This window comes from Siniperca chuatsi, linkage group LG4 (genome assembly GCF_020085105.1).
Source record: "Siniperca chuatsi isolate FFG_IHB_CAS linkage group LG4, ASM2008510v1, whole genome shotgun sequence".
NCBI lineage: Eukaryota > Metazoa > Chordata > Actinopteri > Centrarchiformes > Sinipercidae > Siniperca > Siniperca chuatsi.
Window position 1 is genome coordinate 19,353,072 of NC_058045.1, and position 26,981 is coordinate 19,380,052.

The 26,981-nt window shown below is 43.0% G+C and overlaps 1 protein-coding gene across 5 annotated transcripts; it reads left to right on the forward strand.

Moving 5' to 3' along the window:
• On the forward strand, positions 1-26,314 carry mtss1la (MTSS I-BAR domain containing 2a). Of its 5 annotated transcripts, XM_044191967.1 has the most exons (16): positions 1-539; positions 3,479-3,540; positions 3,650-3,723; positions 15,625-15,709; positions 15,915-16,006; positions 16,092-16,166; positions 16,652-16,660; positions 18,606-18,763; positions 18,892-18,999; positions 19,970-20,067; positions 22,498-22,630; positions 23,231-23,305; positions 23,529-23,684; positions 24,035-24,211; positions 24,379-24,544; positions 24,834-26,314. In XM_044191967.1, exons 1-16 carry the CDS (start codon positions 471-473, stop codon positions 25,637-25,639), a joined length of 2,343 nt encoding a protein of 780 aa, XP_044047902.1. In that variant the 5' UTR covers positions 1-470; the 3' UTR covers positions 25,640-26,314. The 5 variants fall into 5 exon arrangements, with proteins under 5 accessions (XP_044047902.1, XP_044047906.1, XP_044047904.1 ...); XM_044191969.1 differs by lacking the exon at positions 23,529-23,684 and having other exon boundaries at positions 2-539; XM_044191968.1 differs by lacking the exon at positions 16,652-16,660 and having other exon boundaries at positions 2-539.
• Positions 26,315-26,981: the final 667 nt, after the last annotated feature.

A 26,981-nucleotide genomic window follows, 5' to 3' on the forward strand; every position in this document is an offset into this window, starting at 1 on the left:
TCCCGTGGTGCCCCCTCCCCCTCCCCCTCCTCCTCCTCCTCCTCCTCTTGTCCTCTTCCCCAGAATTGTGATCTCTCAGTTATTTGTGTTAACGCGGTGATCATGAGGAGCCACAGTGCATGTGCTCTCCGCGTTTTCCGGCTGTAGTTCACCCGGCGAAAGCAAAGCGCGTCCCTGCTCCATCCCTCCCGTAGAGGTAGCGAGTAGCGGCGGCGGAGCGAGCAGCAGCCCCCGGTGCCATCGAGCAGCACATTTCTTTTTGTCTGTGCGCTCCGCAGGCTGCTGGCTGTGGGCATCAACACATCATCTCCGCTGCTGGCTACGTTGTTGTAGGAGAGGACCAGGAAGGGCCGATGAACAAAACACAAAATCTCCATGTCTGATGTTTGAGAGCCTTTCAACAATCGGATATTTAATCTGATTTGTTTTTTTGTCATTCTGCGAGCTTTTTTTGGTTTGTGTTTGACACCATGGAGTCGGTGGAGAAGGAGTGTGGAGCGCTGGGTGGATTATTCCAGGCCATCGTGAACGACATGAAGGTAACACACATGTAAATTAAAGTAGAAAAGGATTTTATCTGACCTCTGTGGTTGCTCAAGTGGCTCAGACGCATATATATATTTTACTGCCTTTGTCTCTTTCACCGGGTCCTCCCCCACTGAAAACACCGCTGCAGGACAAATTGAGAGATGAAACATGTTTCTCTTTGTGTTATTTGCATAATGTGCAGCAGGTCTGTCAGGCACGGGTTACATTTAACAATACTTAAGCCAGTGTGTCAGACTGTGTCCCATCCAATAACTGCTTGCATGGAAGTAGCAGAGCAAAATGTGTATTTTGTAAAAAAAATAAATAAATAAAATTAAATTAAAACTACTTGGTGGCTTTATGTGTTTGGTTCAGGGGTCAAAACCTAACCTCGTTATCATTAGAATCAAATAGTTAAATCAAGTAATCATTTCATTTTCTGAATAGCAAAAGCCACACAAAAGAATGGAAAAGAGCTATCAAAACTGGAAGATAATTCAAATTTTCTGCAGTTATCATAGTAAGTTTTCTGACTGTTCCCCCTTCAAAGCAGCCTCCAAGGTTTTCTAGATTAAATGTGACAGAGACAGAGAATGACACAGAAGGATGTTCTAAAAGAAAATAACCAGCTCCATCACCTCAACCTCCTGGACAGAAACAGGCATGAAAGGTTATAGATTGTGCTTCCTGATGTTTGGCCTTGTGGCAGGAAATCTCTGCTATACCAATATGTAGTTCAATACACATTTGATCCAGGCCTTACTTTAGTAATTGAACTGACTCACGTTGCATCTCATTTGTATAAAATATGAGTTCTCCACCTCTCAACATAGTTTAAAATTATTTCTTAAGCAGGAACTAGATGTCTCCCATTATCTATTACACACATTCAAGTGTGTTTGTGTGTGTGTGTGTGTGTGTGTGTGTGTGTGTGTGTGTGTGTTGGGGGAGGGGTCAAGTCAAGGAAGTTGAACCATGGTGGTCTGTTGTTGTTCATGACAACAGATGGAAAGTGTGAACGTATTCATCAGACCTGGTGGCAGCTCCCAGTCTTCTCATTGTGGAGGACGCCCATGCTACAAAGTGTTAATAGCAGTGAATAAGTCAAGCATCAGGCGGCACTTTCCACCTCACAGATTTCTTATTGATCACTGGCTCACAGGGCCGTGGTGCCTTCGGACAGACTATTTATGGACCCTCGTTTGTCAGGCTCCAATGAAATCAGCTCTCAGCTATTGGCAGCGCTGGTTTGGTTTCATATATTTCCCCTTTTGTGTTGTGCTCATACCAGGGCCAAAGAGAGACAGGGGCTCTTAGAAAGAGGCAGTCTGTGTATTGATAAGCAGCATAGATGAATGAGACTGAAGCCCTTAGTCAGCACAGCGCCGATCTCCACTGTCTGAGACAGACATCTGGCCTCATTCCTGCCGCCTGGCTGGCCAATGCAAGCCTGTCAGACCAGCTTTACCCCCCGGGAGCAACGCAGCAGCACGGCTTTCCTGTGCTGATCTCCCTGATTGTATAGTTCACAGTTACCTACATGATGTGCATACAGTGCACTTGGAGAACTCAAAAAGCCTCTTATAGGCTGCGCAGACAAAATGTGTTGCTACAGGCAGCACTTCTTGGTTATATAACTGTCTGATGAAGCTGCAGGAAAAGAAGTAAAAGAGTAGGAGGTAGTGGGTGAAAAGAAATATAAATGATTCAGCTGGATTAGATCAGCAATCAAGAATTAGGTCAGCAATGGATGTGAATGGGATGTGATGCCTGCATGTGTGTGGGAAGGATGATAGTTTTGACCTCACCCTCTAGTGAATGACAAGGCGTGGGAGGAAGAGCCTTTCTCTCCTTCCTTTCCTTCTTCCCTCCCTCTATTTGTCTCCCCTCACCTCCCTGGGAGCTGCTGGCTGTGGATGAAAAGAGAAACGTGTCGCCCCCCCTCTGCATGTAGCCCTCTTTGCCTGCTTCTTCACCCTCCTCCCTCAGCTGTCTTGGCAGCGCATCCCTCCTGCCCCTGGGAGTCACAGGCCACACAAGCTAATTAGACACCTGTTGGAGTCAAGTGCAGACAGCGAGGCTGGGAGGTTCACGGCAAACATTTTTGTTAGGGATGATGGCTCCTAACTCACTTTCTAAGGCAGAGGCCTTATCCGAGAGAGGCCGGGAGTTAAACGCTGTCATTGCCAAAAGGGAGGTTATACCAGAAAGGATGAAGAGCAAGACTGTTTCCAGATTGCAAACTGACTATATATAGTCAGGATGTGTGGCCTCTTTTGGCTCCTCTCCATCAAAGAGGCACACAGGGGTTATGCCCTTCCTCTCCTTTCTCCAGGGCTCAAACTCTTACTCAAATGGGATCTAGCCTTGAATGTGTTTTATGTTTGGCTTCTGCTCTTGTAGCTCAAGGCAGCGTGTGATGATCCTGGGGTAAATCTAATCCAGATTTTTAAAAGACCAGCCATACTACCTGCCCCGTGCACATAAACACTCATTATATTAGAGCTTATGCACAACAGACATATACATACGCGAACACACATAAAAGCTCATAGCAAGGAATGCGAGAAGAGGACGTTTAGGCTGATCGAGGACAATAATAACATAAGGGTGCACTGAGAAATCATGCTGACCTTTTTTAAAGACACATCAGAGCACGGAGCCAACCTGTTTCTAACCCCAGGGTAAGAAAGCCAAGCACTCTTTGAGTTATTGCAAACTTATTTGGATTTCAACTCTGTATCTCATCAGTGTAAGTTAAGGAGAAAATACATTTACTGCGAATAAAGCTGACGTTGCCATTTTATTAAAGCTGCTGTTGAGAATATTATGTCTTCTCATATATGTATGCGTACTGTGTGTGTTTGAGAAGGTATGCCTGTGCACTTAAATGTCCCTGGCGAGATATTTGTTGGACTCTTATATTTTTTTTCTCCCTTTCTCTTATCAGAGCTCTTACCCTGTGTGGGAAGACTTCAGTGCCAAGGCCACAAAACTGCACTCTCAACTCAGGTGAGAAGTAGTTCCTAAACCTTGATGGGGGGAAAAAAAAAATTCTTGTGCAGTATTTACACTCTTTATGCAGTCACAGTGCAGTGAACATGTGTCAATATATTTACAGGACCACAATTCTGGCAGCAGTGGCCTTTTTAGATGCCTTTCAGAAGGTGGCAGACATGGCTACCAACTCTAGAGGTAAGGGGGAGGGTTTTTCATTTAATTCAAGCTCTCACACTGTGAAGTTCAGACTCTGAAAGAACTGGTGGGGGGGGGAAGCAGAAAAATAACATTCAGTTGCTTTTTTTGAACAAATTGATTTTGTTGTCTTCATTGAGTTTTGCACCCTGAATATTTTATTTGCTTTGAAGTGTTGCTAGTGAAACTCTGCATTATGGTTGAGCTACACTACTGTAATGTTTTGTGTTGTGCAGTTTAACACTCTTAGGAATATAGTATTACCTCCACTTGTGTGGAGCCAAGGGTTACGGCATCCATTGAAAGACAAGTAATTGTTATTCTTTCAACTAAAATATAATCTAAGAAAACTCGCAGTGTAGCCTCCAGAGACACAATTCTGCCTTTCTAAGATGGCCAGAGTAGGGGTAGCTGTGGTGGTGGGGGCTCAGAGAAGTGAAAATCTAAGCTTATTGTTTCTTCGGTCTTAATGAGGTCTGCTGATCTGCTTTGTCACACTGCTAGTGGCAGCAGACATGCTGGCCAGAGAGGCAGCTGATTAACACAGATTTCTTTGGAGTTGATCGTCGAGAGCAGTATCTAGGTCAAAAAAAACCTCTGCAAACCCAGGACGTGCGTGCAAAGGCTCCTGACACAAACACAATCATACAAGCATAGAAGCATGCATACACACACACACAGACACACATGTTCAAAGAGTGACAGCTGGTAGCCGGCCACCTGACCTTGCAGGTCACATGCCAACATGCTTTTAAATAGTTTGTACTAGTACAGCCCCTTACTGACCACTTACTGCTGGAGATAATAACTAAAGAGGCATTTCATCAACAGTGTTCACACATTCTCACCAGTTTTACTCCTATAGCCTATCCAGTAAGAGTAGAGTTTATTGCCATGGCGATACATCAAATTACCTTAAATGATTCCTGATGTGAGTGCACGAGTTCTGTAAGATGAAGCAAGGTAGATGGGGTCGACCTGCTAGCAGCTGGCAGCCTGCTTCAATAAAGCAGAGGTATAGAGCATGACAGGCCAGGACTTCAAAGGAAAAGTGTTTCTACAGTAAAAGAAGGGAAAACAGCAGAGTGATAGATGGGCCAGAAAGAGATGAGAGAGAGAAGAGGAGGGCGTATTGAGTTTTACAGCTATAGATGCATAAAATCCCTGTAAGTGTGTCACTCATACGCCCACTCGCTCTTCCGCTCCTCTCCCAGTAACATTAACTTTAGGAGAAGAGACTTTGTAACAATTATAGAGAAACTAATGAAACATTATTTAGACTAGTGATGATGAATAGATGGACAGAGAATTAAGACAACCATTTGATGGTTTCAACATCTCAAATGTGAGGTTTTTCTGCCTTTATCTATTTTACCTGATTGTAAATCACAAATCATCTGGTTTTTAGACATGCTAGAGCATGGCTCTAAGGATGGCAATGTCGGTTTGTTGGTTGGTCGGTACTTTGCTTTATGACCAAATTCCTGCAAAACTAATGTGATTCACATCAGCTTGCTATGCTAACATTAACATTTAGCTCAAGGCACGGCTGTACCTAAGTACAGCCTAACAGCCGCTAGTGTGGCTGTAGACTCTCAGTCTTATTTGACTGTTGGTCATACAAAATAAACAATATAAAGTCATCGCTCTGGGATTTTGTGATTTGCATTTGGTATTTTTTGACATTTTCTAGACTAAATAATTAATTAGAAAATAACAGATGACAAATGATTCTAAACTGCTAACTGCTAACATTATTTTCCATCAGCATTGTAAAAAGATTTGTGCTGAGTGTACAGTGCGTTTCTGTGTATCGTTCCGATCGTGGAGTGTTGTAGTAGAAAATAATTAGATGTTTTCCATGTTCAGCCCATATTACTTTGGCCCAAATTTAATTGATCAGTATAAGCGAAACATGTTTGCTCGTAGTTGCTTTTGCTTTTTTGATTTCTAACGATTATTTAATGCAAATGAAAAGAGATTGTGCAGTTTTTATGTGCTCTTAACCAGCGCACCACTTCAATCCAACTTCTCCTGTGGGAGCTGTTTTAGTCTTTGCGTGCTCCTAACCCCAGCAATTAATTTGGCAGGAGGAATGTCGATATTTACTTGCGCTGGCTCGTAACTGACTGGGATAACCTTTGGACCACAGGCTGCAGGCTCCATGGACATAGTTTAGGCAAAGTTGCCCTTCTAGCAGCTGCAATGTTAAATGTAATTATCCTAAAATATATTGGCATCCAGATGTTCCACTCTTTCCACTTGCTTTTACAGTGACTAACTCAAGACTGTTTGGGAAACAGCGCTAAAGAAATAGAATTCAGATATTACTTGCTCACCATTTCGTAAGTGTTTATTTCTGTCTCTGTTGCTCTCCCTCTCTCTGTCTCCCTTCACGCGTGTGTGGGTCTGTCTGCCTGCAGCGACCATGTTTGTCTCAGCGTCTGCACTGCCATATAGGGCTGATTGCACCACAGGAGGCAGGCCCTCGGCTGCGAACTGTTGGCCGTCATCACCGTCACCCCAATTCCCCGATTCCCTCTTGTGTTGGGGGGACGAGCTGCAGCTGCTGGCACAGCTGGAGGTTTCATCACATTCTTCTTCTGCTTCCTTTAATCTACCTTTGACACACTCACCCCATCACCCATTTAACTCCCACACTCTCAAGACTGCTCATGTTTCCCTACCAAGGAAAGCGACATTTCCTCAGTGCTTCTTGATTGATCCAGGGAGAGAGGACGGTGAATGAAAGACTGAGGAAATCCTATCCTGACGGGGTTTTTTTTGTTTTCTTTAACTGGGAGGGTAGCTTTTCATACCTATAATAACTATATTATCTTTGAGACAACCTCCTCTCTGTGTCTGCACGTTCATGTGTCAAACTGCCTCGACCTGCGTTCATGTTCAGGCTTCCTCTTGTGTTCCCCGTGTTGTCCGTTTTTAGAGTTTATGATCACGGTCATGGCATCAGCGTCTCTGTTTTGTGAAGCAGCTGGAGGAGTCGGCTGCCAGGCGTTTTGGCACTGTGTCTGACAGCGCTGTTTCTGGATCTATGTCTAAAGTCACCTCTGTCTTGCTGAACTGGCAACTCGCATCTGGGTTCAATAAAGGTCCGCCAACCACAATGTCTATATTAGATGGATGTATTTATATTCAAATTTTAGCTTTTAAAGACAAATGTTTCATGTTTCAATACCCATCTTTCACACGACTTAGTTTGAGGCCCTGCACCTCTGTAGAGTGTTGTATTGTTAGATTGGTTAGCCTAATGGGTTTTGGTGTTGTCTAGACCATTTTTGTCATTCATATTAAATTGTTGAGTGATGTATGTCAGAGGCCGGAATTATCTGGAGAATAGTGAGCTCTGTGTTTGGTGTTTTGTTGTTGCTAGGCTGGATGACATGTGTTTTAGTGGAAAGTTGACTTCATTTTTTCCATTTTTGGACATGGTTGATTTAGTTGGAGGTCAAAGATCCGGTAGTTGAGGGCTAATGGTCCATCAGGGTACGAGATACAGGCTCCATATTTTTTGGAGAGTGAGGTGAATCTAGTGGGGGGTGCGTTGGCAAGGGTGGGGGTAGTGGTGGCAGTGGGATTTCCACAGCTCTGGGTATCCAGGCTAGGCAGAGGCGTTTTGCTAATCCTCTTAGCCCCACTCTGTAACACACAGACACAGACGGCCTTCTCTTCCCTTCCTGATCAGCCACCCCCAGCTTTAAAAATTCACACTCTGGAATCACCGGCCAGACTGTGATGCACTGCAAGTTTGTGGTCAGCACTGATGAAACCTCTCTCTTTACATCTGTGTGCCAGAGCCCGTAGTGTGGTGCACACGCCATTACACACACACAGACATAATGTTCCAGTGGGTCATTGTAAGCTCTCTCTGTCTGTCTCTGTTTCTCTTACTCACACAGTCCATACTCAGTGGAGGAATGGAGGTATGCTAGTAGATCAGTGTCTCAGTGAAGCTGTAATCTGCTTGGCCCTGTGCTTCTCTCGCTTGGCAGATGGGACGGATATCCCTACCCGCCATCTGGACAGCCTGGCATGGACGAGATGCGGCCGTGGCCTAGTGCAGGGCGAGATCAGGGGATTATTCTTCTCCTCTGTGCTATCCCAGCAGCGAAGCTATTTTTACGGACATGTCAAATAATGAGAGTGTGCCCATGTGACCAGCACGGACATCCATCAAGCTTGGCTTGTCATGTTCAAGCCTGATATGAGCCTGTGTTGTACTTAGTGTACATGGACAGGGAGGTTAGATCAGCATCTCTTATGTGGGTTTGACTGCATAAAATGAGTTTATGGATTTTGGTTTTTTTAGATTGGACAATACATGTACATGCAGTCTCTTTAATGAATGCACTGGCTGATGCATTATAGTCTGCTGTGTCATTCTGCTGATTGTATGCTAGGCTCTTCAGGTATTTCATGACCCCCCGCCATAAAGTCACCTATTTCTCCTTCAGCCGTCTACCTTTGTCTGAACAGTTCCCAACATAGTTCTCCATGTCTCCCTCTAGACATGGGCTATGGGCTTCATCCTCAAAACTCAATGCGGTCGCCCCGCAAATTAATATTTTCCAGCTATTATAATGACTAAATGCAAATACTAAAGGGTGAAGTGGCTGGAACAATAATGTGAGGAACAGACTGAGGAATAATAATGGGAGAGAAAACAAATCTCTGCATAACTTTCATTCTGAGGCAGAATACCAAACTAAGAAGACAAACATGAGACTTGAGGGGAACACTGTGTTCAGCTACATCCTGAACATGAACTCGGCATGGAAGGGAGCTGGAGAGGGGAGGGAAAAAACACACGAGAGAGCCTGATAGAAAAATGTAAGGGTGGACATTTAAAGAGGGAATGAAAGGGATGCATGCGTAGTTTTAATCAGCTGAGGTGGCCCATTGAAAACAGTTGGAGTTAGAATTAGCTGAAAATGGAGGATCACTGGTCAGATCACATGATCAGTCATGATTATTTTCAGCATAGCTTCACTGTTTTTAATGTGCTTATGTTTTTTTCACCAGTACGCCGTGACCAAAATCTGGTCTTTCTGGTCTGGCCATTCTAGCAACATGGCTCTAGAGATGGCAGTGTCTGTCGCTTGGTCGGTCGGTCCACCACTTTGGTCCAAACATTCATGTTCCCCCAGAGGATGAATCCAACTGACTTTGGTGATTTCTTGACTTTTCCTCTAGCGCCACCATGAGGTTGACATTCTTGGTTATGAGTGAAATATCTCAACAACTATTGGATGGATTGCCATGAAATTTAGTACAAACATCCGTGTTCCCCTCAAGATTAATTTTAATAATGTTATTGATCACCTGACTTTTCCTCAGTGCCACCATCAGGTCAAAATGTCATACCTGCAAAACTAATGACATTCCCATCAGTCTCAGCTGTACTTTGTGTTTAGTGCTAATTAGCATGCTAACATGCTAAACTAGAATGGTGAACATGAATGTGAATATTATACTGGCTAAACATCAGCAAGTTAGCATGCTGATGTTAGCATTTACCTCAAAGCATCACTGTGCCTCACAGCCTGACAGAGTTGCTAGCATGGTTGTAGACTTGTCTAGTTTTGGCATAGAGATACTTGAATCTTTTTTGTGTAGTTTATATACAAGCAGTTGAAGGTATTGTGGTCAGAATCAATCAGCATGAGGGGAAAAAAAGAAGACAAAATAGGATTCAGTTTAAAAATGGATGGAGTTATGGTTTAAGATTTAGGTAGAGTAGCGGCAGATCGGTATTCACTTATGAATGCTTTATAGGTATAAGGTTCCAATTTCATCAAATTGAAGAAGAAGAGCATTTCAGTCCAACCACCCACATGGAAAAGTTTCATTATTATTATGTGAATATAACGTACAGAGTTCATCCTTGACATCTAGCCTCCGACTGGTCTCTCCTCGCAAGCATACACCAAGCTCAGTGCAGAGGAGAATAGGGAGCAATGATAACAAACTTCCCCTCAGGGTAACTTAACACTCAGAGACTACAGGTGGAGCTTATGAAATGCTATATGAGCAGCAGCAGCACCAGCGGTGGTGTCAGCATTGTTTGGAGAATTGTTTGCAAAGGAGCAGTGCTATAGCAACTTTGGCAGAGCAAAATGGTGGGCAGAACATTGTCAGCTGAGATAAAGAGACAACCTTATTGCAAAGGGTGTAAAGTAGGACAGCTTGAGTCATCTGATTAAACTAGCTTGCAGACATTGCTCCATTAAATACTGAGTCATTTGCTGACTGCTGCCTCAATGTCTGTCTCTGCCTGTTCGTATTTGGAGTTTCTGTCCTTTGTTTTGCATATAGGATCGTCCAGTGTCCTCCTCTTGGGGTGAGGCGCAGACAGTCCCCTGTGGATTTGCTGTTCTCTCCATTTTATTACACGATACAGTACTTCTCTCCTTCCCTTACTGTACATTTTTCTCTCTCTGTCTCCCTTTTTCAATTCCAATGAAAAGCACATCTGGGCAAGGGGTGGCGTTTATTTTTAGCAGCATTCATGTTCCTGAACAGGAAACTCCTCACTCATGCCCTCCTTGTTCTCCTCCTCCTCCTCCCTTAGTCTCATCCTATTGCACTCCAGAACATGTTTACACCACATCAGGACACATCAAGCTCTGTCTGTGTCTGAAGATGTTTCTGGTCCTGAGGTGAAACTCGCAGTGCATACTGTCCAGACAACAATGGGATGAGTGTGTGTTGGACTGTGTGTGTGTGTGTGTGTGTGACTAAAACAATTGATCTTGAGGCTGTTTCCTCTGCCTTTCATTAGTATTGTTGCTGGTAAGAAGAGACATTCCACATGCAAGGAAGTGACACAAAGGTTTTGAATGCTGTTTTGATTTCTACTGCAGACACACAGCACAAATAGCACATAAGTTCACTCATAAACATATTCACATTTAGGGATATTTCCAGCTTCTCAAATGTGAGGACACTTTTGTTACATTGTGAATTTAATATCTTTGGGGTTTGGGCTGTTGGTCAGACAAAACAAGATTATGAAAATATTCATTAGTTTCAGCCCTACATATTTACAGAATAGTCTCCTTAACCTGCACAAACTATTACTTCTATGTCTTTGTTCTAGTGTTGTAGTGTTGGGTCTAATAAAATCACAGAACCCTAATATATGTTTTCTTAACTAAAACACTTAAGAAAACATACTTAACATTGTTTTATCACCTTGATACATGACTTTTTCCTGAATTTAAGAGAGTTGCTTATAAACCTGATTCTGAACTGATGACATGTTTCAGAAAATGACCCATTACTTCAGTTTAAACATGTTTTAAATACAATTCATTTTCGTTTGTATTGATTTTTATGCAGCCTCTGAAAATCTGACATATGTCTAAGGAAGGGTTACCACTTCAATATTTTTCTACATATTTGGTTTTGATGTAAGAAGTAAAGAAACATATCTAAATTTAAACTATGGGAAATTTTGCTATTATTATTATTATTATTATTATTATTATTATTATTATTATTATTACACATAGAGCAGTGGGGTCTGTGGGACCCCAAACAACGAGCAAAGCCAGTGTCAACACAGCACAAAGGTTAAAGTAGGTTTTGGTTTGGGGACCGGAATTCGCTGTGTACAGTATGCATAAACATTCATATAAAAGCCATTTCCAGTGCTCAATATATTCAACATAAACACAAGAGGTATCTTGGTTTTAAATCTCATTGAAGACAAGGAATACAAACAATGAGCTAGTTCTTTCAAACAAAGTAATTTCAGTATGAAACCCCTCCCTCAAACACTGTCACACCACATTGGGCTTTGTTTACAAGTAAAATGCACTTTTCACCCCAATCAGTCATTTTAAATATATTTTCAGCTGATAAAACATTTACAGACTTATACTTTCTATTACAATCATAAACCAAGAAATTCTTGTTTTTTCAAGTCAGGCTCTTAAGATTCTGAATATACCCACATTTTAGATTAGAGAGATTGTGTGTGTGTGTCATCCTCTATAACTCTTTTGCTGCAGGCGTACAGCACTGTACCTACCTATCTACGTTCCATAATCAATGTCCACACGCGGCTGTTTTCTCCGCCACTCTTCTCTCCATCAGAAGATATTGCTCCCTAACCAGCAGACGCAAGGGATGCTGCTTTATTTTTTAATACTGACTGCTCCCACTCAGACACACCACCAGAGCTCCAGCTGTGCTTTGAAGCGAATGTTTGATGATGTTTCGTCAGGTTTTTGAAATCTCAGCTGCGTATTTGCTCAACTGGTAACTAAACGAGACCAGTGAAGCTGACAAAATCAAAGCAACTCCTTTTTTGTTTCTTTTCATTGCTGAATTTTTTTTACATGATGTTTTCTCTTCCCTGGAGAAGATAAACACACAAACTACATCAAGATTTTGATGATATTGGCAAACATGAACATGAACCAATTCTTCCCACTTACTCCTACTCCTCATTAATCATATATTTACTGAGCCTAATGTGGGAGATTTTATGCTGGCAGTGCCTATTGCACCTGCAGCAGCCAGCTAACACTTCCTCTGGCCGAACCCAGCCGGCACCTCGGCAGTGTGTACCCTCTTTCATCCTCCCCTCTCCTCCCTTCTCATCCCTCAGCCCCTTTCATCCATCAGTGGCCTCCGCTGTGTCTCTGCCAGTTCACATTCTGTAGCACTTGAAAGGGGTGAGGGAGGGTAAAGACAGGAGGCTTAACTGTCTATGCCAGCCGCAGCCAGCTCTGCAGCCAAGGTGAGGAATAACTGTTGTCTCACGAATGATGGAATTTCCTTAGCTAAGCGGCGGCTGTATGAGAGCTTAGCAAAAAAGAAAAAAGGGACTTCATATTCCTGGAAGTGTAACCGTGAGGATGTTCTGTACCTTTTCGCTCTACAGCCCACATAAACATGCTTTATTGACACAGGAAGCAGAGAGACACGGAGCACCCACTCGACTCAAGAGAACTGGATTCAGCTTGAAAACCGGTTGCAATGCGTGAGTCTAACTGCAGTAGAATCTGACTCCAGCTCAGTAGTCTCGAGTGCAAATGAAGCCTGAGCCAAGCAGCAGGGTTTAGATGCTGAAGGAGAGAGATAGTTAAGCTAAGCTCCACGTTGAAGACATCAGGGAATGAGGCCCGTGGCAGTTTAGCTCCTGGCTCCCGGCTCCTGGCAGGGGAGCCCCCTATAAAGCAGGCCTATTAAAACACTCCTCCTTCCCCGTGGAATCAGGGCAGTTAATCAGAACCAGAGCTCTGGATGGAACCTCTCACTAAACACTCAGACCACACTGCCCTGATCCTGGATACTGGAGCTTGAGGTTCTCACCAAAACCCAACACTGGGGGCTTGACCTTCCCACCAACAATCCCATGTACTCCTCAACATGCACAGCAGATCTGGTGGCAATTTATATTTATGTTCGGCATATATATTGAACCAGGCGCCATCAGCCTTGGCGACAAGCGCGGCAGTGCAGTTATAATGAACCACACATTTCTGCGCTGTTCAGTTGCTCCCAGTTGTTTGCCCCATGTCTTAAGATATATGGTTGGGTTGGAAAGTAGCTGTCTTCCATCCTGGTCTGTGTTTTGCTTCATTCATGCATGTGTGGGTGTCTGCTATGAGGGCCCTGCTCCCCCTAAAGCCCCAGGGGTTCGGGTCTGCTAAATAATCACTTTCCCAGCTCCTACGCACTTTTAGCTAGATTTCAAGCTGCTGCAAAGTCAAGTATCGATAGATCTAGATAGAGAGATAGTCAAGTACATTTTATTTATAAAGCCCAAAATCACAAATCACAAAATTGCCTCAAAGGGCTCGGATATGGAAAAACTCCCACAAAAAAAAACTTTAACAGGGAAAAAAGAAAGAAACCTCAGGAAGAGCAACAAAGTAGTGATCCCTCTTCATGGATGGATAGCTAGATATAAATACTTCACTTTCTAGTCAATCTAAACTCTCCTCCCACCTTGTTGCCTGTGTGTGCATGCAGGGTGCTGTGGAGAGTGAATCACTCCCTGTCCATCCGGTCGAGGCCAGCAGGGCTCTTGGACATGGTCAGGAAGCCTCTGGACCTCCACAGGATGTAACTGTCAGCTGATCCCCCCTCCCTTTGGGAGGGGAAGGAGGAGAGGATGAGACAGGAGGGAAGAGGAGGAGAGAGGAAGAGAAATTGGCAGGTGTGGATGGGACAGGAGAGGTGGGGCTTGGGGCTCTCGCTAGCTGACAGTGACATTGGGAAGGTCTGTTATATAGATAAAAGCCCACATTATTCTCCCTCTCTCTCCCTCCATCTCTCCTTGAGTCTCCCTCCATCCTGCAGGAGCTGATTTGCAGCTGTGCACGCCTCCCGCAATGCTTTTAAGAGGAGAGATGCATAACATGTGCACGTGTTCTGTATCTGTGTTTCTCATATGTGTTTACACTTGGCTTTATGAAGCACTGCGCAAGTGTGAGTAGAGGCCGTTACATGACAGATACTCAACACCAGTCCTTTAAGTCCTTTCCTCTTTGGTTTTTTATATAAAGAGCTCAGCATATAGGTTCCACATGTTAGCTCAATTACTTCCTGCTGGTGTTTAACGTGTGTGTGATATAGCGGGATGACCTTTCACCTCTAACCCTCCCCTCTTTATCAGTCACCTGTTAAGCAAAGCAGACACAGAACAGCTCTCCCTTCCTCTCCCCAATACACAAACACACTCAAGTTGTTCTACATCTGCCCGACGAAAATGTCTCCATGAGACGGGGTACAGGTCTGTTGCTCAGTGTCTTTGAACTGGTGCAACAGTCACTGAAGCTGGCAGCCAAGTGGTGGAGTGGAAATGGACTTTGAACTCACAGTGTGACGACTGGATTCAGTAACCTAGTTTCTTTTTGTGATACCTGGAAAAGAGCACAGCTCTCACCGGACAGCCATCTGGAGCATTCCTTTAGTGTCTGATTTCAGGCCATCTATATTAGTCGTGCGTTTCATTCTGTGTATCACTCTTTCTTTCTGCCTGTTTTGGCAGAGCAGGTTAGAGCCAGTTTCTCTTTCTTTCTCTCTCTCTGTCCACCCTGCATGAATGGTGTTTAGGAAACAGAGTGAACAGGAAAGGCAGAGCAGGCAGGGAAGAATAGAGGGATATCCCCTTACAGGGTTCCCTCCTTTTTCCTCCAGGATAGAGGGGGCGAGAACTTCGGAAAGGGTGGGGGGCTGGTAAATTACACCACCTGTCCACACGCACGAATCTGTGCACATGCACTTCAAAAATCATTCATGAACACACATACAATCCTGTCCTCTCTCTTTCCCTGTGTGTGTGTGTGTGTGTGAGAGAGAGACCCTCAGATTAGCCCTATGTGGCCCAGATTACAACAGGATCAGTGCTGCCACATATTACACCAGCCTGTGAGACAGTGGGCCAGCCTGAGCTTAAGGGGCTGAAAACCCCATTTAATTACACTTCAGCAGAGAGGAAAAGTACAGTAACCAAGTCACACAAGCTGTTTATTAACACTGTGGGGAGAATTGTGCACGCAATCTTGTGTCAAGTGTCAAAGGGAAAAATGCATGTTTTTGTCAAGAGGGAGTGCAGGGTTTTAGTTTTCAGGCACTGTGTCAATTTGCTTTCCCCAAACAAATGTGACATTTACAGGCTCTGCTTTTACAATCAGCACTTGTCCACCCAGTGGCTGCAGCTGGAAATGCCTCTCCACCAGGGAAAAAAACACCCTGATAAATCTGTTTGACAGGAGAGAATTAGACCTTTCAAAATGCTCTTCTGATGTGTTATGTCTTCTCATAGAAAGCCATATTTTTCTAGGCCAAGAGGTACATCTGGGATTTGTAATGCCAACCTCTTATATAGTAGGTGACAATCTGTTTGCTTTTCCTGCTGTCAAGGTGCCACCAGGGACGTCGGCTCAGCTCTGACAAGGATGTGTATGCGACACCGCAGCATTGAGACAAAATTACGCCAATTCACCAAGTAAGTGTCACCTGTGTCCCCCCAGGGCAATTATTTTCTCCCTTTCCTTGAGGGGATTAGTGTGTTCCCAGTCCCATCCCATCTCTCTCTTCTCTCATTCTGCCACTCTTCACTGAGTGCTTTTGTGCAATGGAAATAAAGCTATTTGTTATGCCCCTCATTCTCCGACTCTCGCTTCTCATGTTGTGTCTCCTCGTCGCTGTAGTGCTCTTATGGAAAGCCTGGTTACGCCACTCCAGGACAAGATAGAGGAATGGAAGAAGACAGCTAATCAGCTGGACAAAGACCATGCCAAAGGTGAACAACCGGGAAACACAGACTTTACTCGTTAGTGAGCACTTAAATAATTGATACTTAATTGGTTTTGACTTGCTCTCCACAGAATACAAGCGGTCTCGTCAAGAAATCAAAAGGAAGTCGCTAGATACCATAAAACTCCAGAAAAAAGCAAGAAAAGGTGAGAAAATCTGTTGATGAATAAAACCTGTGATAAAACACCTCACACAATTTTATTGAGATTTTAAGGCCAATATAAATGAAGTCTGCTTGGCTGCTCGTCCCTGCTCTGTACCAATAGTTAGATTCAGTCAGATTAAACTGGCGCCATCTCCGGTGTAGAATCAGAAATGACAACTCAATCAAATCAAAATGCCTGGCATAATTTCAGAGGCTCCTTTCCAGCTTTGGATGATTTGCCTGCTTATACCTTTTAAATCAAATAAATGATCTTCTTTCCTGGCTGTGCTTACATTAGCCCCTACTGCTGGTTGTAATTAAACTCCATGCAGGACTTACTGTACACCAGTGGTACGGGCTAGTCATAAACATGCAATGTTTCCTGATTTGATACAGCTAACACTACCTGTTCTTCTGTCTCTCCTCCCCCTGCCTGTTCCTGCAACCACTCCTCTATATCTTTCTGGCTATTTCCCCTGGCTGTAGAGCTTTTAGGTATGTCTGCTGAGTTCTGCCCTGTATGAGAACTTCATGAGACAGTTTTCAAAAGGCATCGTAATCATCTTTAGATCAAACTGCTAATCAAAGAAAACCCTTTGCTGTTTTAGCATTTTTGGTTAAATGTAGAAATAGTTTGACATGTTGGGAAATATACTTAGTCACTTTCTTGCTGAGAATTAGATGAGAAGATTGACACCACTCTTTCGTTGCTAGATATGAATCTGCCACCAGCAGCCAGTTAGCTTAACTTAGCACAAAGGCTGTCCAAAGGTAACAAAAGCCACCTACCAGTGCCTCTAAAGTTGACTAATGAACACAATGCATCTCATTTGTTTAATCCATACAAAAACGTAAGTGTAAAAATGACACATTGCTGTGTTACAGATTAGCTAGCTAGTTCTCTGTTTCCAGTCTTTACGCTAAGCTAAGCTAAGCTAACTGGCTGCCGGTGGTAGCTTTGTATATGGCGGACAGATAAGAGAGTGGTGTCTTCTCATCTAACTCTTGGCAAGAAAGCGAATAAGTGTATTTCCAAGAATGTCAAACTATTCTTTAATCCAAACCTCAAGCGATGCACTCATTGTAAACGTCCTAACATTAAAGAATGTAAGTCGGCGTAAGTGAATAGGTCATAGCTGGAAAAGCACAGGCGTTACTAAAAACATAAACCATGGCTCTGCTCTATTCAAGTGTCCCAGTAAGCCATGACAGTGTGACAGTGAGCCAGCATGAACAATACCAGGACCCTGAAATTGAAGCAGCTAAATGCTAAATTCAATCATTGATATTTTTTTATTAAAAACAGTTGTCAATAATAAAAATGCTGTCCCTACTGACATGCCAAAATGTTTTCCATGAAAAATTCCTATTGAGAAATAGCACATACTGTATATTTGTCTTACATTTCTGTATGTCTTTTGCATACATATAGTTTACCAGACCTGTTTCAAATTTAGCCCTCCAATTTCTAAATGCCTTTTTAATAGAGTAAGAAACTACCAATATTTTGGCAACTTATCTGTCAGACAATCTTTCATTCTTCTGAGTAATAGCTTCTTTGTTCTGTTTTTAAGGACCTATTAATTGGCAAGCTGTCAGATCCTTATGGGGCTCTTCATTTAATCAGTCCCTTAATAAATGCAGGTGCACTGAAAGATTAGCCAATTAAGCTGATATGTGTTAAACATACAGACAGTGGTAAGACAAATATACAGTGTGCCTGCTAAAGACAATTAGAGTGCTGTTAGTGATTGTGATCTAAGCAACTGCTAAAACATAGCAAGATACAAATCTGAATTCACTCCAAACTATATTCTTTACTTTCATGTTATTTTCAAGTTGTAAGGAGGTTACAGTGAGTGCATTGTTTGAGACTGAACCAAAAATGCTAAGATATACTGTAGGGTGTTAAAAACTTGAAACTGGCAGTATATGTCTGTGTAAATCATGCAATCAGAGTAACAGAGAATTTGGCATCTCCGTGGTCATCTTCATCGCATCCTTCTTTCATCCATTTGCCTTCATTTATCTAATGTCATTGTGGTATGCAGTCTTGAATGACTCTTAGACATTCTTTTTACTTTCGCGTGTCCATTTCAGGACCTACAAGACACCACTAGTTGCTTTGCATCAACTCATGATTGATGACATGTTCAAGTGTCCTCTCATTCCCATGTACATGAACCATTTGAGTGTAATGTTCGTCAGTGCCTTGACCTCTAGTACACAAGCAGCTTATCATTGTTTGTTCTAATCATCTGTCATTTCTTACTCTTTCCCTCCTCCCTGCACTGTGTACACTTTTCTTCCTTCATATCAATTCCATAATTATCACCCGCCCCTCAAATTCCCAATCTCTTTTCATTCCTCCTCCTCTCTTGTCTATCTCCCCCACCCCCACCCCCTCTGTGTCTCTGCGTTCTTGCTTTGCCTTGCACAGGCCGAGGTAACCTGCGGCCCCAGCTGGACAGTGCCATGCAGGATGTGAGTGACTTGTACCTGCTGATGGAGGAGACGGAGAAGCAGGCAGTGCGCAGAGCCCTCCTGGAAGAGAGAGGCCGTTACTGCACATTCATTAACCTGCTGCAGCCTGTGGTGGTGAGGGACATTTAAAGCTGTAGAAAATTAGTTTAAATAGCACTGATGTAAAAAGATGTTTTACTTTTCTTGCTCTTGCTGTTGATGTGGTAGCTGTTTCGTTCGATCCATTCTGTTTTCCCCTTCAGAATGTAGAGATCGCCATGCTGGGAGAGATAACACATTTACAGGCCATTGTTGATGACCTCACTGTGCTGACTGAAGACCCACACAAGCTGCCACCTGCCAGTGAGCAGGTAACAGGGGTGTAATACTACTAATTCTACTAATGTCACTGGTGCACTCATCATCTGACATCCCCAGAGATGTTCAGGTTATTTGGATCACAATCAAATCAACCTTGTGTAGTTGCAGTCCAAGGCTGTTAAATGATAAGTCCAGTGATATTCTATGTTTGTCTTATTATCAACACAAAGACCAAAACCAACAACTAATTCATCCCACTAACAAGTATTTTCTGTGTAAAATGGGAACTATCCCACATACTTACGGCACGTGTCTGTGTGCTGTAAATACTCCCTAGCGCACCATGTGGGTATCAGTCCATTAGTGACAATAGTCCCCAACACATCGCACTATTTACCCATGTTTGAGCAACATTAGCTTAAAACTACAGTAAGAGTAACCAGCTGTTTCAGGACATTATATAGCCTTTTCTAAAAATGGCTCTACATATTAGTGACCTATTTTTAAAGATTTATGTCTTCAGTAGGAATGAATGGGATTGGGGCTGAGAGCAACAGATGAAGTTCAAAAGTATTGTCTGTTCATGACATTTCTTGGCAGTAGCAAAAAGAATAGTTGGCAACCTTATCCTTAAGATTAGAAAATAGCATGCAGATACATCACTGCCTTTAGCCACAGATCTGTCTGATGCTCTAATGCAAGTTTTAATAGGTTGGATGGTGTGAGTTGACTTTTGTCAATGTCCAAATTTTGGTCGACAATGCCTGTTATACATCTCTTTTGACTGCGTCTGCCACAACATGACTAAACTGACAAATTTCAAAACTAAGTTATCCCTTCATATGTCCCTCAGCACAGCTTGAGAAATAACAAAAGAAAAGTAGAAATTAGCGGTAATTTATTAGAATCTATCTAAACCATTATGTGTTTTTCCCTATCCCATGTAAAGGCAATGGTGCTCATGTTTGTTGTTGCAACTGTATCATTGTCTCATCACTATTTGGTTATGTGTTGCCGCAGGTGATCCGGGACCTGAAAGGCTCCGACTATAGCTGGTCCTACCAGACCCCTCCTTCCTCCCCCAGCAGCACCGGCTCCAGGAAGAGCAGCATGTGCAGGTATATCCAACACACACACACACTCATGTACACTTGTTGCTCTTTGTTCAGTTCTGGGCAATGTTGTGCAATGTGTTGATCATACATTAAGATGTGATATGTTTCGTGTGCTGTGTCAGATGTGGTGTTCATGGTGGATTTTATTTACGCTGGATCTGAGCCATCATGCTGTTTTGAGCAAACATTCATGCACGTTCTTGATTTCAACCTACTTATACAACAAAACAGCAAAGGAATGAACTATTAATGGTTGTCATGAATACACGAGCAGGACACCACACAGCCAGACTAGCATCAACATGCAGTACATGGTGTATCTTGCCAGCTTCTCAGCTCTTGCTCCTGGCAGATTTGCAGTTCTCAAGCTTCTTACAGCCAGATTAGGTCCAAAGCTGTGAAACATTACAGCCTGTCAGCCATGAGCCTACACAAGAACCAAAATGCACATATTCATGAGTCTAATGGTGATAGTTCAACAATTTATAAATAAATGTGGGTCAAAGGTGCAGTCTATGTCAGGAAACGAACTATTCTTTACAAATAAAGCCTTGTAATGTTAAAGGAGTTAAAGGAACATCAAATGTTTTTTAGGGTAAAATAAGTCAGTCTATAAACCTTATAGCTCCTACATGCCTGCTTTTTCTGAAACTTAGAGAAACAACTTTGGTTTCAGTTTGACTGCTGCACATTTTTCTGTTTATCCACTGAGTCTGTAAAAGGTTTTTGATAAGCTGAAGGTCACAGACTTTTCTCTGCTTGTAGAGAAGCATATCATGATTCAGTTGTGGGTAAAAAAATGAAAATCACCAAGATTGGTGATACAGGAAATTTCCATTACAACAGAGAAAAATTGTGGTAAAGTGACAATGATCTTGGCAGCAGGATAGAATAAAAACAAGCTTACTGAGTACTTCTTAAAAGACACAGAGGAGAGAGCGGGAAGGCGTAAGGAAACATTGTTTCTCGTTCTGAATCATTTAAGGTTATTTAATTTGTCATATTTCATTTGACTTTACTCCTTATGCCTCATCCTAGAGGATGAAGAGTAAGGAGAAATGATAACTTCAGATATATTCCAGAGGGAGAGGGGGAGGAGGAGGTGTGGGAGCAGTACAGACGGAAGGTGAGAAAGTTGCTCATTTTCAAATGCGTGGGTGACAAAAAGAAGCAACGCTGAGTGAGAATCACAGAGCAGGAGACAAAAAGCACAAAGACAGCTGTTGGTGTTCAGAGGGAAAGAAAAATCAAAGAAGGGATAACTTTTTAAAGCTCTTTGATGCACCAAAATTAGAAGAATGGCATGATTTAGAATTTTCATGTAACACTGCCTTCATGTTCTCAGATTTTGTGATCAATTTTTCATTTAGCCATGGCCTACACATAAAGCCTCCCAAAACAAGTTTCAGAACAAAATATGGGGGAAAATGTTAGAATCTTGATCACAATCCTATTTTACATGAATTCTGTTTTATGGAAGATTTACAATGCCTAAATGAAAATGATTCAAACAAGGGAAGAAAGTGAAATAAAATACACGTTGCAATATTTTTCCTTTTTATGTATGCATTTACTGTATTATAATTAAATGAAAAACACGTTAAAAGGACAGTTAATTAGCCTCTAGTAACATTTATGATAGAGAATTCTCAAAACAGCTGACAGTCAATCACAAATGTAACTAAATGAATGCAGTCAACAGTTGTGTCTCTCCGGCGGCCACCCCACAGGGAGCTCGTTTAATGCGAAAGGCTGTCTGTCATGGCTGCCATCAGTTCGTGTCAGTAATGATAAGGTCCACCCACGGTCATACCCCCAAGCTGTGATTGGTCAGTTGATTGTATTTCATTTAGGCATAGATGATGAATCTCCTTTTCTAAAAAAAAAAAAAAAAAAAAGAGCTCCCTTGCACCTCTTCATGAAAACTAATGACAGTGCTTTGCATTTAGTATTGGCAGGTATGTGCTGCCGTCTGCTGGGCAACACGGGAATGTAATACACGTCTTCACTTTATTTTCTGTGTTGCGATTTGATTTTAATGTGGGAAGGAAAAGTAATGTCACGATAATAAAAAAATCTTCCTATTTAAAAAAAAAAAAAGGTTAAATAATTTTTGTTTAGCATGTTTTCCTTTTAATTATGACACAGTAAATGCATACATAAAAAGGAAATTCCATTTTTTTATTTCAATTCAATTTTATTTATATAGCGCCAATTCATAACATAAGTTATCTCATTGCACTTTTCCTATAGAGCAGGTCTAGACCATACACTTTATAATATTATTTATATTATTTAAATCGAAATTACTTAATGTGTTAATTAATGTGTATTATATTTAACTTTTTTTCCTTGTTTGATTTGTTTTCATTTAGCCATTTTAAATCTTCCATATATATTGAGTTCCATACTGATGTGATATCTTGTCAACAGTCTCCTCCAGATGCCCTCTGCAGGAGCCCATCGGCTCAGCAGCGTCTCCTCCCACGACTCAGGCTTCGTGTCCCAGGATGCCAACACCCACTCTAAGCCTCCGTCGCCCATGCCCTCTGACATCACCAGCCAGGTAGCAGTCTCAGCCATAATACTAAAGTTAATTCTTTGATCAGATTTTATTGCAGTAAAACCAGGAGCTGTTTAGCTCCAGAGATTCCTCAGACAGCAGTGCTGCAGGGCAGGAGGACAAAGAAACAACACCACTTTCCTGTCACAGTAGATCTACGATAATTCTCTCTTTTTAACGGCAATCCTTTTCCATCTGGCACCTTCAATCTTTTCATGTTTGTATTTCAGACATAAACCCATAACCTCAATAGAAGCCCTTAAAACCAAACCTAGACAGAGCTCTTCGTTTTTGCTGCAATAGAATTTTTATTCCCCTGGACAGATAGAGTTGTTCAGACTCTCACGGTCTGAACAGATTGCAGCGTACAGAACACACTCCGCAGCACACCAGCTGATGCAATGTTCTTTTCTGAATACATGATCTTACAGGCTACTTTATTCTTGATCTATGGTATATAGATCCCCTCAGAGACAATAATACCTCCCTCCTCCTAAAGCTCATCAATACTCTTCTCCAGCCCTCACCGTCTTCCTATGCATCTCTTACACCTACCCCTCTCTCCATTTCCCCTTCCCCTCCACTGTTTCTTCCCTTTCCCAGAAATCAACAAGCTCAGCCTCCTCGGAGGCTTCAGAAACCTGCCAGTCTGTCAGCGAGTGCAACTCTCCTACAGCGGTTAGTACTGCATGCATCTCACCTCGCTACTCGCTTTATTGGACACACACACACACACACTTACACACACACACACACACACACTATGTGCTGTGCATTTCACCATTGTTATCTATAGTTTAAAGTGGCCTATGGGCTCTTCTTGACAGCCGCAGTGCGGTTTGACGTGGACTATTCATGGATGTTGAGCACTCTGATTCAGACTTGTCTGTCCGTTCCGCAGTTTGGCTCATGCTCATCCTTCGGTACCTTTCGCCCTGCTTTCTCTCACACTGGCACCATCAGGCCTCTCTCTGTCATACTTCCTGCGTCCCCCACATTTAACCACTCCCCTGGATCCAACACCCCCTCACCTACATCAAAGGTTCCTAGCTGGAAGGTTTGTTTTCATTTGCAATTTTACTTTTGGGTTTTCTCTTTTAAAACTTTGTTGCTTCTTTGCTTCTTGTGTTTTTTGGCCTTCATGCACATTAATGAACGTAAAGATTAACCTCACACTGTTGCTCATCAAGCTCTGTTTTCCAATCTTTCCTCACAAAGATGTGCTAAACTGAGATGGCTCTATCATTTAACAACACTTACATAGCCTAATGTAGTCTGCCCGGCATCTAACCAGTTCATGAGCCAAATCAGCAGCTTCCATGTTTAACTGACTGCACGACTGTTGGATGGCAAACACTGGAGATGCACAGTTGGAAGACAGTCTCATTGTTCCGTCTGCTGTTGCAGGATTGGGCCAAATCGAGTTCCTGTGAGCCATCATTGGCCAGCACTCTGCATCGCAGGAGGGAGTCTATGGATAAGATGAGAGAACTGGAAGCTCCGCCCAGTCCACTGGGGTATTCTGGGATGCAACCAGATGATCCACACCGAGCGAGAATTGGCCCAGGATCCATTGCAGCCAAGGTAAGAGTAAAAATGTAAATGTCAGTGTATACATTTGTATGCCTTGAGAATGGTAGTGTGGTAAATTGTAAATGTTTGCTAATCTTGATGTATTTCCTACCTGCCTGTATCGCTGTGTGTCTGTGTGTGTGTGTGTGTGTGTGTGTGTGTGTGTGTGTGTGTATCAGCACGGTGAGCCGCTCTCTCCAGCAGCCAGTACTCTAGCTATGGTTCTGACCAGAGGTTTGAGTATGGAGCAGCAGAAGAGCAGCAGGGACTCTCTGCAGTACTCCAGCGGCTACAGCACCCAGACCAACACCCCCTCCTGCTCTGAAGACACCATACCCTCACAAGGTAACACTCACCCTTAACAACCACACAGTACTTCAGGATAAAGCAGACATGACATCCATATATAGCACAGAATTTCTGAATGTTCCTGTTGTTCTTCCGTGTAGATTTGATCATTTTTGTGTAATTTGAAAAGTTCAGTATTATTTGCCTTCTGTGCAAATGTGATTAGTGTAAGTTATTATGTTATTATGCTCAACAGCTGCAAAATAACTTTTCAAAATGTTGTTGTTTTCAGCATTCTTATTATTCAGTGGAAAAATAGATACTCATGACTCACTGTCGCTTCTAGGTTCTGATTATGAGTGCTACTCTCTCAATGGGGATGCTGACAGTGAAAGACAGGCAGACTTTGACAAGTCCTCCACCATCCCACGCCACAGTAACATTGCTCAGAGCTACCGCCGCATGATCCAAACCAAGAGGCCGGCCAGTACAGCAGGTCTGCCTGCAGGTAAGACCCTGCAGGGAACTCCAAATGGTGCAGGGGGAAGCAGCTCCGGAGCCATCACCTCAGGTACGGCCACCATTCGCCGGACACCATCCTCCAAAACTGGAGTGAGACGCACGCCGTCCACATCTGGTCCCATTCCCATCCGGCCCCCCATCGTACCAGTTAAGACCCCCACAGTGCCAGATTCTCCGGGGTATGCCAGCCCGTCCCAGCATCGTGCGGGCAGCGAGGAGTTTCTGTACGGTGATGACCCATCTGCTAGTGACTACATGAGGGCTTCTCCAAAGCGGATGAGCCTCCCCGACACAGCTTGGGGTTGTGGGGGAGGAGGGGTGGACAGGACTGTTTACGCCCAGCAGGCCCCCGGCATGGCCGCCCACAGTGCTGAGGAGGACCCTCTGCTCGCTGCCAACCGCCACAGCCTGGTGGAGAAGATAGGGGAGCTGGCAGCCGGCGCCCACGCCCTCGGTGAGGGTCCGTTCCCCTACCGCAGCTCACTGCCAGGGGATCCGACTCAGTGTGTGCCCCAGGAGCTGTCCTCTACGACCCAGGAGGACATGGATATGCTGGTGTCTATACGCCGGGGGGTGAAGCTCCGCAAGACAGTGACTGACGACAGGTCAGGTCCTAGGATTCTGCGGTAGCTGAGGCAGAAGAAGGCTGTGAAGAAGCAGCTGTTGTGTGCTTATTTACAAACTGAAGCTTTGTAGTGAAATGCAAGAGCACTCATGTGATACATGAACTGAGGTACAAGTATCAAAGAGGATGCAACGTGGTGAATGAAGGCCAGTTCACAGAGTAATGAGTGACCATGGACAGTGTCAAGTCATTTCATGTCATGTATGTATTGCGTACGTACAAAGTAATCCTTTTTTTTTTTGGCTTCTTCTTTTTTGTATTGTTTTCGTCTGTGGGCTTCGTGGCTGTGCATCTCTGCTCCCTGTGTGACCAGTTGTTTCAGCCCAGTTTGAAGACGTCACTACCGTAGGGATCGAATGCTCTGTGTCTTTGTTCTTGCTCTTATGGTTATTATGATATTGTGCATTTCTTTATTAACACAGCCACCTGTCAGTGAAAGTGATGGGCGAAGTGCTCTGTGAGCCTGTCTGTATGTTGTTTCTCATCATTACTGTACACATACCGTATTACCGTTTTGTTTCATAAGCTGAACAGCAGCAGTGTATATGGCAGTGTTTTTATTGCTGTACTGTGCTGTCAATATATTCTGCAATTAAACAGGCTTTTTACTGTTGAATGGCTTGATTGTCTTTGTCAGACAATGTAATGTGTTTATTAATAAATAGAATATTATACATCCATGTTGTCTGGAATGCAAATAATCTGTTAGTTTTAGGTTGCTGACATGCAGTGTACTTAGCTGTAGTTATTCCTGTATATGTACTATTTTCCCCAGCCTTTTGAAGTGTTTCCTCATTATTTTCTCCACTTTCGATTTTTAAACTGTGTAATTTTATTCCCTCAGGAGCTTTCTCTGCTTCAGATTTTATAATACCGTTAAACTATCAGTATTTTATGATTTGTCCAGTAGAGTAATCCTAATTTTGCAGCTGCATGTGGGCGGTAATTTTATTTGAAACCCAATTTTAAATTTTTAACTGTGTGTCTATTTTTCCTGGTAATTTTATGTGTAGTCCACTTTACCTTTATAGTACTTACAACAATGCAGTCCTCTAAAAAGACAGATGAGGGTGCCAGAGACCCTTCACTGTGGCCAAGCTGATACAGTGGCGCCAAAAGGAGTGGTAATGGAGGACATTCATCGACATTACTGCTTCAGTAAAGACATTTGGCTCACTAGAAAGATGAATGCTACGTGGGATAAAGAAAAAGGGAAAACGGTAAGGACGTTTCACAGCCGCCAGGAGAAACAACATTCATGTTACACCAATGAAACAATAAAAAATAACCAACATATGCTAGCATACTGACATTAACAAAGAAACAAAAATGGCCAAAACTGTATCT